Source organism: Microtus oregoni, unplaced genomic scaffold, assembly GCF_018167655.1.
Source record: "Microtus oregoni isolate MIOR12 unplaced genomic scaffold, Mior012 000019F_ref0000042, whole genome shotgun sequence".
Lineage (NCBI taxonomy): Eukaryota > Metazoa > Chordata > Mammalia > Rodentia > Cricetidae > Microtus > Microtus oregoni.
The window spans coordinates 1126705-1142773 of NW_024543078.1; the positions used below are offsets into that span (position 1 = coordinate 1126705).

A 16069-nucleotide genomic window follows, 5' to 3' on the forward strand; every position below is an offset into this window, starting at 1 on the left:
GATGCAGCCTCTCAGCAGGGCGGTAACACAGGCCAATAGTGGGAGGGAAGAATTTCAAGTGTCCAATCAAAGGGAGGAAAGGGCGGAGTCTACCAATGCCGACAGCGAGGAGGCGGGATAAAAGGGCGAGCAGACGGTAGGCTGGCGGATGCGTGCGTTGGCTTACTCCTTTCTGCCTATTGACGCGGCCGAGGAAGCATCGCTGAGGGCTCCCGTTTCCCAGCCGTCATGTCTAAGTCAGAGGTGAGCTGTGCGCGCTGTGCCGCTTCCTTTTCTTCCATACTTAATAAATGTGGTGGGATGCGGACCTGTCTTTGTCGTTGGCACCGCACCGTCTTTCGGTGTTTGATCGGCCGTTACCGAGGCCTACTCACAAAAGTGTAGGTCGCCATTTTGTCCTCGTAATCGCCATGAGGCTGCCGTCCGCTAATCAACTAGTTTTCGTATGCCGTGCTTGTAGCAGAATCCGTAGACCATAGATCTTGAGGGTTGAGATTCTTTTTTCCTCTTTCTTCTTGTTTTGTCTAATAAATGGCCATTAAGTGTTAACGGCCCCATGTCTTTTGTTGCGCGTGCGTACAGAGTAGGGACGCATGCGCTGCCTGCTGGTTCTCCAGCACCTCCTGGCCCAGGGAGGAGCACGTGGTCCTGCGCAGTGATAGAGAACAATAAAAAAGTGCCGCCTGGGTTGGTGCGTGGAGTCGACGCATTCGCCCCAAGTTGCAACCCCTTCACTACCCGCTCTCCTTTCCTCACTAGTCTCCCAAGGAGCCGGAACAGCTGCGGAAGCTCTTCATTGGAGGGCTGAGCTTCGAAACAACCGACGAGAGTCTGAGGAGCCATTTTGAGCAATGGGGAACACTCACGGACTGCGTGGTAAGAATAAAAGGAACGGAAGGCAGAGCTGGTTTAACTTTAATGTTTAATCTTGCTGCATTTTCTAGATGCTTTGTTAATTACCTAATTAGTGGTATAGTTTAAAAACTTTATAGTTTGGGGCCTTTGTATATGCGTCTAGATAAAGTTTTATGCTGGCTATTCACAGTAGGAATGGCATCAGGGCCCGAGATTAGGCGGTATGTTGATTGTTGTTTGAATTAACTCCAAATCAGGTCATGAGAGATCCAAACACCAAACGATCCAGGGGCTTTGGGTTTGTTACATACGCCACTGTGGAGGAAGTGGATGCCGCTATGAATGCAAGGCCCCATAAGGTGGATGGAAGAGTTGTGGAACCTAAGAGAGCTGTGTCAAGAGAGGTGAGGGGTTTATTACTGATGGTGCTCTGGTTGCATTTCAAATCGGAACTGTATACCTCAAAGCAGGGAGATTTCCCCCTCCCTCTAGGTTGCTGGGATTAAAGGCGTGGGCCACCACAGCTGCCAGTCGTTTGGAGATTTGCGGCTGCTGATGGCTCAAGGCCCTTGGAATGTTCTAAATGGCTGAAGTAGGTTTTTTTTCCTCTTAGGATTCTCAGAGACCAGGTGCCCACTTAACCGTGAAGAAGATCTTTGTCGGTGGCATTAAAGAAGACACGGAGGAACACCACCTGAGAGACTATTTTGAGCAGTATGGGAAAATTGAAGTGATTGAAATCATGACTGACAGAGGCAGTGGAAAAAAGAGAGGTTTTGCTTTTGTCACCTTTGATGACCATGACTCTGTGGACAAGATTGTTAGTAAGTGTCAAATTAGATCTTCCTAATAATTGTGGAATTTGACTATATTTTGAGCCCTAAATTTTTTTTTCTCTATTAAAGTTCAGAAGTACCATACTGTGAACGGGCACAACTGTGAAGTAAGAAAAGCCCTATCCAAGCAGGAGATGGCTAGTGCTTCGTCCAGCCAAAGAGGTATGTAGTTGCTTAGTTACTTTTACAGATGCTAATTGAGTGGCAAGTTGGCTTCTTAATGTGGTGATCTAAACTTCTCTTAAGGTCGAAGTGGTTCTGGAAACTTTGGTGGTGGTCGTGGAGGCGGTTTTGGCGGCAATGACAATTTTGGTCGAGGGGGAAACTTCAGTGGTCGTGGTATGTATTAAATATTTCTAATCCCCATGCATGCGCACAGGTTTTCTCTGTAGCCAGGCTGATCGCGTGAACTCCCAGATGCCTCTGCCTCCTGGGTGCTGGGATTAAAGACCTGTGCCGGCGCCACCCTAGTTGTTGTTAATTTCTTAATTGCTTTTGGAGTACAGAGTAGTTTAAGGGTTTGGTTTCTTTCAGGTGGCTTTGGTGGCAGCCGTGGTGGTGGTGGATATGGTGGCAGTGGGGATGGCTATAATGGATTTGGTAATGATGGTAAGTTTCTTAAGGATTCTGTAAGTAAAATTTTTTGGCAAGCTATATACCTTCAGTCTAGGCTAGTAGAGACTAAACCTAGTGCATGACAAAGTTCAACCGGCCCTATAATATGCATGCTGTGAGCAGACCATTACACTTGCGTAGGTTTTTATTGTTAAATACTTTTGTCTTATTGAGAAGGCTTGTATTCTTGTAGGTGGTTATGGAGGAGGCGGCCCTGGTTACTCTGGAGGAAGCAGAGGCTATGGAAGTGGTGGACAGGGTTATGGAAACCAGGGCAGTGGCTATGGCGGGAGTGGCAGCTATGACAGCTATAACAACGGCGGAGGCGGCTTTGGCGGTGGTAGTGGTAGGTATCCAGTGCTGCAGGTACTTGGTGTGATAGCTAGATTAGCCTTAGAGTTTAGACCCGTGTTGGACTTGAGCGCTCTTAAAGCATTGTGGGAACACTGCATGACGCGTTAAAGTAGGCTTGCTGTGCTACCTCCTCCTGGCTTTAAGCTGGGGCCGCCTCCCCAAAAAAACTAAGTAGGTGGATGAGTGGTTAGTGGTGTCTTTAATTTAAGATAATTAGAATAACACCATAGTTGGATTTAGCATCTAAATCCCTTTGGGACTTCAGGAACTTAGTTAATATATCCAAGAAATCTCTGCATTGGCTGTGAATACAAGAAGGCCTTCAAGTCTAATGTGATGTAAGTACCATTAAGAAAATCTCAGTTTTCCATTAGTTAGGTTCCTTTAAATACTAGATTATTAACCGAATGCCTTACTCAGAATGAACTGTGAGGGTTTGGAGTTAGCAGTTTTGGAAGAAGGAAGGCATAATATTTCAGGACTCTAAATAGAAATGGCTCTATCCTTGGGTCATCAATGAAGACCTTCTTCTCGTTTCCAGGAAGCAATTTTGGAGGTGGTGGAAGCTACAATGATTTTGGCAATTACAACAATCAGTCTTCAAATTTTGGACCAATGAAAGGAGGAAACTTTGGAGGCAGAAGCTCTGGCCCTTATGGTGGTGGAGGCCAGTACTTTGCTAAACCACGAAATCAAGGTATAGTATATGATACGGTAACAGATGGGTAATTAAATTTGCCCTTCCCATCAACCCGGAGAAATCCTGTAAACCTTATTGGATCGTTTTACCAGATCTTTACTGAGTTCATCTGTGCTGTTAGTGTAAAATCATTGCTATTGCGACAATATTGTTTTTACACTTCCAGGTGGCTATGGTGGTTCCAGCAGCAGCAGCAGCTATGGCAGTGGCAGGAGGTTCTAATTACAGCCAGGTAAGTGCCTATTTTGTGTGTGTTGACTTAATTTTATTGAGCCCAGTAGCCTAATGTAGCTGTGCAGTACAAATAGTTAACATTATAATTGCAGTAAATGGTGGATGTTAAGTTAATATACAGTTCAGTGGAATCTGTGGGAAACAGCTTGCTCTATTGGATTGTAGCCTTGAGTCTTAATGCGTTTAGATTAACAACTTTATTCCATATTGTTCAACAGGAAACAAAGCTTAGCAGGAGAGGAGAGCCAGAGAAGTGACAGGGAAGCTACAGGTTACAACAGATTTGTGAACTCAGCCAAGCACAGTGGTGGCAGGGCCTAGCTGCTACAAAGAAGACATGTTTTAGACAATACTCATGTGTATGGGCAAAAAAACTCGAGGACTGTATTGTGACTAATTGTATAACAGGTTATTTTAGTTTCTGTTCTGTGGAAAGTGTAAAGCATTCCAACAAAGGGTTTTACTGTAGACCTCTTCTCACCCATGCTGTTGATTGCTAAATGTAATAGTCTGATCATGACACTGAATAAATGTCTTTTTTTTTCTTTTTTTTATTTTTCTTTTTTAAATGTGCTGTGTAAAGTTAGTCTACTCTGAAGCCATCTTGGTAAACTTCCCCAACAGTGTGAAGTTAGAATTCCTTTCAGGGTGGTGCCAAGTTCCATTTGGAATTTCTTTATGATTGCTTGGGTGTGGAAGCCATTGTCTTCAAAAACCTTGGTGTGGTTAAACTGCCAGTTATTGTGACTTTAAGTTTCACCATTAAAAGGATCATCATCCAAGCAACGTTACAATTTGGTTATAAAATGGTTATTGGCACACCCTACGCAATATCAAAATTGAATAATGGTATCAGATAAAATAACAGATGGGAATGAAGCTTGTGTATCATCCATTATCATGTGTAATCAATAAACGAATTTAATTCTCTTGAATGGAATGACAACTGTATGGATTTGAGACTGGCAGAGATTTGGACTTTCCCTACCCACAATACCCCTGGTAAATGTTGATTGTTTGTTATCACAGTGCAAGTTCAAAGCTCTGCCAGAGTAGAGACCAATTGCTGGTTAAGGCCACAGATTAGGAGTATTGGGGCATCTTAAAACTGATTATAGTAAGGGCTCTTAACTGCCTTAGAGCAGGCTATAGTGAAGGAAAACTGCAGTTCAATTGGGTTGTGGGTGGGTGTGCCTCAAGGTCTGTGGGTGATTTAGTTACTTAAATTCGATTAGAAATACATAATTGGTGATATTTCTGTGTATTTTTGTATTAACAGCAGTTTTCCTTCACACTGTTATCCTGAAATGTTTTCTATTTGTATAGAAAATGAATTCAAAACAGTTACTGCCCAATAATTGTTATTTGTGCATAGATTATTTCGAGCTTACCATTTGGTGCCCTTTTAAGTTCCATTGTACCTGGCAGCATAGATGATTTGTTTGCCATAGGACTTGTATATTCCATCTCATGGTGTATTACTTGGAAGTTTTGGGAGGGGGGAGGGGGTGGGTGGGGGTGGGGAGCATGGGTGGTAGTTCCATGATACTGGTTGAGTTTGCAATACCAGGTGGAACCTTAACTATTGAGGGAGTTTGCAGATACCTCAGGAATCGTGACAATGCCTTTAAAGATCCAGGAGATGTTCAGCTACTAGGAACTGCTAGCAAGTATAGCGCGAATGGCTTCGAGCTCAGAAAATCTACAGCTGAGAGTAGACACTTGTGGTATGTGGAGTACAGATAAGCCAGGGGCAGGCCACGGCACCTCCATGAAAGCTAGGAGGGAGTGAAGTTTGAGTGATCATCGCAAGGAAGGAGGCAGACGAGAGTAAGGCACACACCTGACTCTTAGGACTAGCAGGCAGAACCAGAAGGAAAGGTTTTATTGCTATGCTGGTAGGTAAGAACAGATTTTACTTACATCCATATAGTTATAAAAGTCCAATTTTCTGTTGGATTTTCCTTAATGTATTGAGCCAAACTAGTCCAGTTAAGCTGCACTTGGTTTTTCTGGAGATGAATTGTTTTAATTAATGCCCATATTACTCCTACTTGGAGGAAATGAACACATTTATTTCTCTTGTGAAAATACATTTTGACCCTTTAATTTTATTTAACCTTCCTTTGACCCATTTTCTTAAAGCAATGGCTCAAAGTAATATTAGACACTTATTCCCCAAAATGGTGGGAGGATGGGTGGATCATTAGGGGAGGGGGTGGGGAATAGCTTAAGGATGGGAATCGGCTTCACAAAAACTAGTTCTAAAGTTTGTTTACTTTTCTAGGAAGGAATCTGCTACAAGGTTTAACCACTGTTGTAAAATTTTTAGAAAGACTTCAAGTTCCTGCTTAAAGGTAGGTTTTTATGGTTGGTGATTTACTACCTAAAAAGTTAAGTCAAGCTGCAGTTAAAAACCAAGAGATACCTGGTTTCTTTGTGGCTGGCAGTTATTAGATCAACAAGAGAGTATCCACTGGGGGTGAGTTGGGTAGATGATTGTGGAATCCAGCACTGTTCTGTTGAGCTACATAACGTCTCCTCCTCCCTTACAGGAACAGCCTTTACTCTGGGCCGCTGTGCTTCATTTTCACTGCTGTGCAGTTGGGACTTTAACTGTGCTGCTAATCATTCAGTTTTGTGAATGCCTCTGGTTTTTAAATAAACAGCAGTTAATTAACTTGGTACTGTTTTTTTGTTTCCCTGTGGCATTTATGGTGGGTGGCTTGATCTGTATTCTATGCAAATTCCAAATAAGCTTGAATTTTTAGCAGGACAAGTCTGAATCATTTCTAACTCAGGTTTCTTTGGCTCTTAAGTTACATTTTGGGTGCATTGATGCATTGTGAGTTCACGTATGAGGGAGTAGACTGGTCATCACATGTCCCTGAGAACCTAGCAAGAATAAATTGACCATCTCTGCCTGGGTGGGGTAAGGGAGTTCTGTTGTGAGGAACCCAGAGCATGAAGGGAAATGCAGAGATAATAGTTGTGCTCAGTGGTAGATAAAGAAGTTGCTGAGCAGTAGTTGGATGTGCAGCCAGAGACCCATATAGGATTTTGATTTTTCTTGGGGGGGGGGCACTTCTGAAGACTGTCCTTGGCTGGCCTTATAATCATACTTACAGATAATGTAGTACATGTAGAGATTTATGTCAGTCCTTTACCTCTTAGGACTGGGAGCATAATATGCTTGGGCCACTATTTTCATTCATACTGCTTTTTGTGAGCTTCCATAGAAAGTATTGCTAGGCCAAAAGTTAACACAAAAGGAGGTTTCTGTAGCCTTCATTTGGGTCTCATTCTGTTTTTCCTCTTAGGATAGAGGCAGTAAATGAACAGGCTACAGCTAAAATTCTCCCAGTATAATCCCAATAATGTGATTGGGAGAACAGCCAAATTGTGCTTTTAGATTTGATAAGCATACATCTGCCTGCCTCTGCCTTTCTAGCGCTGGGATTAAAGGTGTGCCACTAGTGCCCAGCTTTGTTTAAGACAATATCTTTGCCTGGCCTAGAGTCTACCCCTGCCTTTATCCTGAGAGCACAGTTTTTCCAAAAGAAAGACAAGGTGGATCCTGAGCTGGAGTTGTGCAGCACGCCAGCAGCTTGTAAGGTCAGGTTGAGGAAGATGGGGAGCTCAAGGTCATTTTCCACAAAACAGGTGTTTGTGGGACCTTGCCCACGTTAGAGTTAACCCTGTACAGTTCCTAGCACTCCAATTCTGACCTCCATAAATTTCCGCATGAATACAATACATGCATTCAATCATACACAATGTTTTTTAAAAAGGTGGTGTGGGCTGGGTATGGCGGTACACAATCTCAGCACTTTGGAGACAGGCAAATGGAGTTGGTAGCTGTCTTGGTCTACGTAATGAGACCCTGTTTCAAATCTAGAAAGGTGGAAATGAGCCCCTGGCATGAGTTGGATAGCTTTTGTCTCAACCAGGGATTACCTCATCACTTGCCTAGCGTTCTGGAGGCTCAGTGCACAGCCTTAAGAAGGCTGTACAGGACACACTTGACTGGAATATTTCATCTCATTCCAGTCAAGAACAGTCAGTCCCCTTGGTCAGATCCAGGATGATAGGGAAGCAGGAGAAAAGTAGGGATTTGTGTTTGCATGTGCTCCAGAGACTGGGAGCAGACTTTACACAGAAGAAGCAGCCCTGTCTGATAGCTCTTGTCATTTGTAAATTGGAGGCCACCAAGGACTGTGGAGTTCCTCAAAACCTCCATGGCGTCTGGTAGGAGGTATGAATGGGGGTGGATAGATTGTCTTGTGGCTCATGCCCACATTCTGTGCTTCAAATGAGCTCAGGATTCCTTAATAGCTCTGGCCTCAAGGAAGACACAATAGAAACCTTATCTCCACACAGCTCTTTTATGGACCAATTAGACAAGAAGTAGAGGCGTGGTGGGACCTGGGAAGCCAACACTTCCTGGCTTCCAAGTAAACCTCACCAAACATACCTTGGAACATCCAAATGCTAAGGTTACACCTGCCCTCTTGGTTGGAGAACTTCCTGGTCCTGAGGTTGAAATACCTAGGGGAAGGCCTAGCACCATTGTTGGTCTTCTCTAGGCCCACTCAATCTGAGGCCTCTGTCTTTGTCCCACGGGGTACCAGAAAGATGGCCCCATCAGCAGCCTGTTGGAGTACATATTCCTCAGGTGAATAGCTGTTGCCAGATTCATCCCGAAGATGCTGAAAAATGTCGTGGTATAGCTCTGCCAGCTGTTGCCGCATGACCTCCAGAGTACGGTCAGCTTCTCCTCGCGCTCTAAGAAGCCGCTCTCTCTCGCTGCCCAGCCGCTCCAGCTCCCGCTCTAACTGCACAATGGTTTCCAGTTTTCTCTTGCGACAATTCTGGGCTGCCACCTTGTTCTTGCCCCGCCGTCGAATGTCCCGTACTAGAGCCAGCTGGCTCTCTGTTAACGGATACTGTGCCAACAATTCATTAAAGTCATCTACAGGCAAGTTGACGATCTTGTCCGTAGGGAAGGGAATCTTCATGGCTAGTGCCCGCCGCTCATCCCTACTCCCCGCCTCCCCCCTGACAGTAGGCTTAGCCCGCACAGGGCCAGAGGATGACTCTAAGGCCAAGGGTATCTCCGTGGGTGGCAAAGTATAGTTTGGGTGGGCCAAGGAGCTGGGCATATGGGAGTAAGGGTACTCCACTGGGTACATGTCCACATACTCATTCCTCCGTCTGCCAGCCTCTGCGCCCTCTAGCTCAAGAGATTCTGCATCACTGTAGTTGAGGGATAATCCCGAGTCAGATTCTGGGTCTTCTTGGGGCTTGGGTGGCCCCACTGGCAGCCCAATGTCTAGAAGAGCTAAGGGGTCTGGGAGGGACTCGTTCAGCAGGCCTGAAAGAGTGAGGGGCTTTGACACTGGGATAGCCATGTTGCCATAGGAGTATGGGAGGTCTGGGACAGGGGGAGTGGATGTTGGGAGCTCATAATGTGGTGGGGGTAGGGAGAAGCCTGTATCTGGGTGAACTGAACAGGGGCAGTATGTTGGAGGTGGCAATGGTCCAGAGTATGGGGTAGGTACTTGGGGCTCAAAGGATGGCTCACTTGGAACATTTAGACCCTGCAGAGAAAGATACAAAAAAGGTTAGAAGATGGACTGAGATGGGTGGTGGTGGTGCACACCATTAATCCCAGCACTCAGGCAGAGGCAGATCAATCTTCCAAATCCCAGGATACCCTGATATACAAAGCAAGTTCCAGGACAGCTTGCTGGCACGGAGGCACAGGCTTATAATACCACCATTGGAGATGTGGAAACAGGAGGGTCAGGAGTTAAGGTCAGTCTTGGCTACATAGCAAGTACAAGACCAGCCTGGGCTGTGTGAGACCCCATTTCAAAAAAATCGAGAGTGGGGCTGAAGGACTGGCTAACTGGTTAAGAGCAGTAGCTTCTCTGCAAGAGGTGGCAGCTTATACCTGTCTATAACTCCATTTTCAGGAGATCCAACACCTTCACACAGACACACACATGCATGCAAAACACAAATGCACATGAAATAAAAATAAATAAAATCAAGAGGTCCTAATCCAAGCACTCAGAGGGCAGGAGCAGGTGTAGCTCTTGAGTTCAAGGCCATCCTGGTGTGTGTGTGTATATAATATATATACTGCAAACTCCAGGGCTACCTAGTGAGTTCAAGGCCATCCTGATATATATATACTGCAAACTCCAGGTATATATCCTGGTGTGTGTGTGTGTGTGTGTGTGTGTGTGTGTATATATATATATATACACATATATATGAATATATACATATATATGTATATATACTGCATATATATATATATACTGCAAACTCCAGGGCTACCTAGTGAGTTCAAGGCATCCTGGTATATATATTATATATACTCCAGGGCTACCTAGTAAGTTCAAGGCATCCTGGTATATATATATATATACCAGGGCTACCTAGTGAGTCCCTGTCTGGGAAAAAGAGACAAGACATGGTGGCACACATCTTTAATCTCAGCACTAGAGAGGCAGAGGCAGCCAGCTCTCGAGTTCAGGGCCACGCTGCTCTACAGAATGAGTTCCTGGACAGTAAGGGTTACACAGAGAAACCCTGTCTCAGGAAAAAGAGAGAAAAAGAAAAAAAAGTAGGGGGGGCTGGAGAGATGGCTCAGTGGTTAAGAGCATTGCCTGCTCTTCCAAAGGTCCTGAGTTCAATTCCCAGCAACCACATGGTGGCTCACAACCATCTGTAATGAGGTCTGGTGCCCGCTTCTGGCCTGCAGAAACTGTATACGTAATAAATAAATAAATAAATAAATAAATAAATAAATGGTGCCCGCTTCTGGTCTGCAGAAACTGTATACGAAATAAATAAATAAATAAATGAATATTTTTTAAAAAGAAAAAGAAAAAAAGAAAAGTAGGGAGGATGAGGAGGAAGAGCAGTTTCAGCAGGAATAAAGTCTCTGTGGTGAAACCTCAGAGGAAATCTCTGAGTGTTACAGAGCCTCCTCCTCACTGGGCCAAAAAGCTCCTGGTCCTTTACTCTCTTCAGAAAGTTAAAACCATTGTTATCCAAGATGGACCCTCAGAACCCTTTTCCTGCTGTGGTTATCTAGGGTCAAAGGGTCAAGTTCAGGGCCGCACCATTCTCTGGGCGTCCAGCAGAGGGAGCTGGTGTGTGGGAGGAGGGTCTAGGGCAGATCCTGAGGACACCAGGCCTGAGGTGGGGGGCAGGCACAGAGCCCAGGTTGGGGTTAGCCCTCTGTCCAGGCCCAGGTGCAGTGAGAAGAACACATGTTACAAACAAGGCCCCCAGCTTATGGAGGAGAGCTATCCCCAAGCCCAGCTGAGGACAAAGGCGTCATTGTTAGACCAACAGACATCCCTTTGTCCAGCATTCAGGAGAGGACCCCAGCATAGTCTGAGTCCCCTTTCTGAGGCCCTTTAACTAAAGTTCTGCTACCTGGAGGAAAAGAGCTCATTGCTAAGGGTGAGGAGTGATAATGAGGGAAGACGGGCAGTGCTGGGAGAGAGGCAGATGCGATGAGAAGAAAATAAAGAGAGAGGGGCAGAGAAGAGGGCAGAGAAGGGTGAACAGTGCAGCTGGGCATGAGCCCACACCCCCAGCCAGAACCTTCCCTTCACACCCCACCCCATGTTCCTCATTGTCCCTCTCTACTCTCTGTTTCTGCAGTGCCCGCCCCATACTCACCTGCAGCTCAGTAATGGACATGATCTCTTGCCAAGTCAGTTCCATCTCACCCAGCTCCCCAACAGGCAGCTGTGACAACCTGTTCCTGTTCTGCTGGGGAGGACACGGGGGCATCCTACTGTGCCAGCTGCTGGCCCTGGTTCCCCCAAAGTTCAAAGAGCTCCAGCAACCTGTGTGGAAGGAAGAAAGAGTTAGAGCTGCTTCTGCCAGATCGAAAGTTTGTTCTGTCCCTGTGCAGAATTTCCCAAAGAAAGCAGTCCACTCCTGCAGGCCCATCAGCCATCCCGCAAACTGAGAGTTTCTCTGTGAAATAGTCCTGGCTCTACTGGAATTCACTTTGTAGTGAATCCTAGCCTCAAATTCAAAGCCTCCCGAGTGCTGGGATTAAAGGCAGCGCTACCACCACCCAACTGTAAAGTTCTTTTCTGTGGCATACTCTCTACCTCACCTGCTCTGGCCAGAGTCCTCTGGGTACACAGTAGGCATCTTTACTTTTTCCCAGACAAGATGTCTTCTCTTACTCCCTAGAAACGGGGTTCTTGTTCAGAGATAAAGATCCAGTCTTCTGAGGTTTTGAGATTGAGGTTTAGTTTTCCATTCTGGAGGAAAACATCAAGATCACCCATGCCTTCCTTTTGGGTCCTCAGTTTTGTTGTTTGAAATACAGGGTCTCACTATGTAACCCTGGCTGTCCTGGAACTCGCTCTGTAGTCCAGGCTGGCCTCCAATTCACAGAGACCCACCTGTCTCTGCCTTCTGAGTGCTGGGAGTATAAGAGTGAGAAACCATGCCAGGCATTTCAGTCCTTTCCTTTCTTCCCAAGATGTGAGAGAGCCTTGGGAATGCCCAAGGCCTGTGTTATGGGAAGCACAGGCAGACAGCCCCTCCCCTTGTCTTAGATAGGCCCAGGCCTGCTGGTGATAGCAGCCCTGCCCTCTACTCCCATCCTTACTCTGGGCTCCCCTGCCTGGGCCAGATAAGAGGTTTATCAGCAGCAGGCAGCAGTGGGCAGCAGAGGAGGAATGGGCTCCAGGAGAAACTAGACCTCTACCATGTATCCCAACCAGGTCATTTGACCATGCCCCACCCCATATGACCGTGGTTCCTTTCTCTTCCAAGGTCAACACACAGCAAAGACTTAGCAAGCACTTGTCAAGAATTGTGCCGGCATTTTATAAGCACAGTATATCAGACTGGGCTTCATAAAGACCTTGCAAGAGGTAGGAGGCAGGCACTGAAGCCTAAGCTGATTGGTGGCAGGTTAGAACCTGATCATATATATCCCTTGCTGCTTTCTAGGCCCCTTTAGTTCTCTAGATGCAAGCTGTCCACAACCCATACCTCTATGGGCAGTCTACCCCAGCAAGTTCCCATGATATCTCAGACCCTTTTCTTTTCTGGGAAATGTCTTTGTGGGCTCTCAAGTACTGCCAATCCTTCAGTCCCCCTTCTTTTAATCTGGGCTCTAGCTTCAGTTCTGCTACAAAGCAGCAGTGTGGTAGTTGGGCAAGTCACCTTACTGCTCCTGGTCGGTGCTCCCAATTGTAAAGCCAGGGAGTTAGACAACTGGAAGAATTCCTTGCTGCTGGGACAGTTCTCTTCCAACTCTTACCCTGGCTTTCATCATCTCCTATTGGTCCACGCCTCTCTTCACCCTACCTCCATACTCCCCATTACCCATCTCTATCTGAATCCATTCCTTCTGTGTCCAACAGTAGATTCCAAGTAGACTTGGCAAGGTTCTCCTGATCTCTCGGGGCACAGCATGTCCACGTATGCACATCCACACTACACACCATATAAATAAAGAACAGAGGCTGGGACTGGATGACTTCGAGTTGTATTGTATAATTTTACATCACCCGCCACAAGAATAAATAGCCCATTCCTGCTTTTCATTATAGAAACCCCTCTTGGACCTACCACAAAATGTATAGAGCTACTACCAAGTGTCTTTTTCACAGCTGATCTGCCTGAGGCCCAGCCTCCACCCTCTTGCCAGAATACCATCCTCAGAAATGGGAGTTGGTATAGGCACAGGCCTTTGACCAGTGGTAGAATGGGTGGGGTGTTTATGTCTGTCCAGCCCAGGATGCCATTTCAACACCGGAACTCCACCCTCCCCACCCAGGTTCTGGCGGAAATTGCCCAAAGACAGGGTGAACGAAGAAGGACTTTGGGGTGGGCAGGGACCACGACTATTGCCTCACAGTTCCTCACCGGCTCTACCCCTCTGTCTCTGCTTTCTGCCTGCGTCTGAATCTGAGGAGCAACACAAAGATCTTGCCCTACAAGGCAAGGTTCTCTACTCTTCAAGATGCATGACCTTGGACAAATTGTGTCACAGTCTCCAGGTAAATGAAGGCAGGACTAGAGAACTCACTGCCATAAACCTTACTGTGCAGCACATTTATTTGGGGTATGTGGAAACATTCCTGAAGGTCATCCAGGAATTGAATTCATGTGTAGACACCTAAGAACAAATGTCCAAGACATTTTCACACAAAGATCAATCTTGCCTCAAGAAACACAGATTTGCAAGAGAGAACACAAAGTTAGAAGGGAACTGCAAATGCCCTATAGTTTCCACCTAACTGCAGACCCCAGGCAAGGGTAGACTCCAGGGGGAACCTAGCTATCAGTCCTTTCCCACGAAGACCTGGAGGTGGCTCCCCTCTCTGTACTTGGGCTTCTAAAACAGAGAGAGGGTAGAGGGGGCAGGAAGAGGCTGGAGGAAATCCCTGGACCATCACTTGCACCAGACACAGGCCCTTTGGGTCTTGGAAGGCAATCTTTCAGAGGACCAGCAAACTCGCAGCCACTAGGAGAGACCAGGAGTCAAACATGTTCAAACAGAACACCAAAGAGGGTACTGAAAAGAGACAAGGATTGTGGGCTAGGCTTCTCAAGGGGCCCTTGTTTTTAGCAAAAGCAGCTCTTGTTTTACAGTTTAGCCCTTATCTTCAGGTCGTACAATAACTGAATCCATTGGGCTGGTTAGTCTCTTTAGTCTTCAGTAGTGTGGGTCAGGTAGAATTTGAACCAACCTCAGAAACTAACCTCCATCCAGCCTTCCCCTTTCATCCTGGTGGTCCTACCCACTTTCCTCTTTCTTCCCCCTTCTCTCTTCCTCCCTCCCCCTCCTCTTTCCCTTCCTCCTGGCCTCTCTCCAGATCACTCCAGAATCTTGATGCCCAGCCATCACTCTACCACTAAGATGCATCCCTAGAATTCTCCAAAGATCATGGTCTCTAGGACTTCACAGAATATAAACTTTCTGATGAAGGATTCGGGATCATTTGGAGAAGGAGGGAGGGGAAGACATTTTACCTTTCACTGCTAGCCCAGGACTTTTAACTTCTTTGATAGGGAGCTTGCCCCAGGGTGCTTTATAGAGGCTTCTTAGGTTACTCCTCCTCTCCTCGTGTCAACACAAACAATACGAGTAAAATTTGGTGTGTAAATTAGCAGGTAAGCAACCTAGTTACAAAGATTAGAGGATATTTCCCAAAAGGGAGAGGCACACAGGTGAAAGCGAGAAATCAATAGAATGAAGAGGGAAGAAAAAACGGATCCCTAGAACTCAAACTCTGGCTCTTTAGAAGCAATGGATAAAGGCTGCATCCAGCAGATCTGGTAGCTCTGTCTCCCACAGCATCTCAACCTGCAGCTACAAGCAGCCAAAACTTCCCAAAGAAGCTTCTATACTCGGTTGGACACTCTCCTCTTGGCAGATCCAGCTTACCTCCACTGACCCAGGACTGGAGAGGAAGGGAAGCAACCAGCAAGAACTCAGCTCCTCTCAGGCAACCACCCCACCTCTGCTGTAGCAAGGCTTCTCAGAAGTTCACATATCCAATATCTACAGTTCCTATGTTTGCCGCAAACGCAAATCTCAGATGGCCGGAGCTACAGAATGCAGTGGGGAGGGGACATGGTGGCACCATATTCCTGAAGCCTCCTAGCTCCCCTCGACAGACAACAGGCCAATGGAAGAATTCCTTCTAGTTACTCCCCTGCTCCTCCAGGGTGCCTCGACCTAACCTCAACCTTCTACCCCAAGGATCCCAAACAGACAGAAAGCCATCCAAAGTTATCATCAGTTTCCTACACCAGCGCCAATCTAGGAAGATGTCTTAGGAACGTTCAGACAGAAAGTTAAGTATTCCTCCTTGTATCTTCTCCACCTGCCCAGCCTCCCTCCTCAGATGCCACTGAGGGCTCCCTCCCCCTACTCGCCTTTCAGGCACCTGTGGCGGATTCCAAGACGGGCAGGAGAGAGATGAGGCTGCGGGTACTGTCCCTGGGAGGCTGGGTCAGAGCTGACACCTCCAGGGCGCTGAGCGCTGCCTCTGAGCGCCGCCAAGGGCCGAGCCCCGCCCCCGGGCCATGGCTGAGCAAGGAACACCGGTTAGCCCCGGTAGAAGCTGGTACACAGGCGGAGGTCTCTCCGAAGCCCTCGGCCTGAGTTAGCAGTTCTTCCAGTTCTTCCTCCAACCCTTCCCTTTCCCCGTGGCCCTCCTCTCCTTCTGCCCCTTCTGGCCAAGAGAGGAAACTTGAGCCCGGTGTGGTTTCTGCCTGCACCCCGCCCCCCAACCCCCCCCCCTCCGCCTCTCTAGGGCCATGGGGGCACCCGGGGCTCACATACTCCCGGCTGTCTCCAACAGGTCTAGGACTGTGAGCTCCCTGTCCGGGCTGACTTCCCAGCCGATGGCTCCACTCACAAGTGACCCCTAAGTTTAATACAGTGATCAGCCTCCTCCTTTTC

General features: G+C 46.9%; 2 protein-coding genes across 4 annotated transcripts; one reads left to right on the forward strand and one right to left on the reverse strand.

The window, feature by feature from the left end:
- Positions 1–116: 116 nt before the first annotated feature.
- Hnrnpa1 (heterogeneous nuclear ribonucleoprotein A1) lies at positions 117–6282 on the forward strand. 3 transcript variants are annotated; one of them, XR_005975970.1, is made up of 12 exons: positions 117–243; positions 760–876; positions 1113–1259; positions 1469–1679; positions 1761–1853; positions 1938–2030; positions 2226–2300; positions 2500–2652; positions 3202–3357; positions 3527–3592; positions 5882–5951; positions 6150–6282. XR_005975970.1 is itself a non-coding variant. In XM_041669523.1 (11 exons), the coding sequence occupies exons 1-10, from the start codon at positions 229–231 to the stop codon at positions 3580–3582; spliced, it is 1116 nt and encodes a 371-aa protein (XP_041525457.1). In that variant the 5' UTR covers positions 117–228; the 3' UTR covers positions 3583–3592; positions 3813–4529. The 3 variants fall into 3 exon arrangements, 2 of the variants coding, with proteins under 2 accessions (XP_041525457.1, XP_041525459.1); XM_041669523.1 differs by lacking the exons at positions 5882–5951; positions 6150–6282 and adding an exon at positions 3813–4529; XM_041669525.1 differs by lacking the exons at positions 2500–2652; positions 5882–5951; positions 6150–6282 and adding an exon at positions 3813–4529.
- Positions 6283–7977: 1695 nt separating this feature from the next.
- Positions 7978–11437, reverse strand: Nfe2 (nuclear factor, erythroid 2). Its single transcript, XM_041669934.1, has 2 exons — positions 11302–11437; positions 7978–9194 (listed from the first exon to the last, which is right to left on the reverse strand). The coding sequence occupies exons 1-2, from the start codon at positions 11413–11415 to the stop codon at positions 8187–8189; spliced, it is 1122 nt and encodes a 373-aa protein (XP_041525868.1). The 5' UTR covers positions 11416–11437; the 3' UTR covers positions 7978–8186.
- Between the last annotated feature and the right edge of the window lie 4632 nt (positions 11438–16069).

What these genes read in the sequence shown, in the direction of transcription:
- Nfe2 (XM_041669934.1), bottom strand. Translation starts at nt 11,415, where the DNA reads ATGCCCCCGTGTCCTCCCCAGCAGAACAGGAACAGGTTGTCACAGCTG. An exon ending in TGTCCATTACTGAGCTGCAG is followed by an intron (nt 9,195 to 11,301) that starts GTGAGTATGGGG and finishes CTTTCTCTGCAG; the next exon opens with GGTCTAAATGTTCCAAGTGA.
- Hnrnpa1 (XM_041669523.1), top strand. An exon ending in TAATGGATTTGGTAATGATG is followed by an intron (nt 2,301 to 2,499) that starts GTAAGTTTCTTA and finishes GTATTCTTGTAG; the next exon opens with GTGGTTATGGAGGAGGCGGC. An exon ending in CGGCTTTGGCGGTGGTAGTG is followed by an intron (nt 2,653 to 3,201) that starts GTAGGTATCCAG and finishes TCTCGTTTCCAG; the next exon opens with GAAGCAATTTTGGAGGTGGT.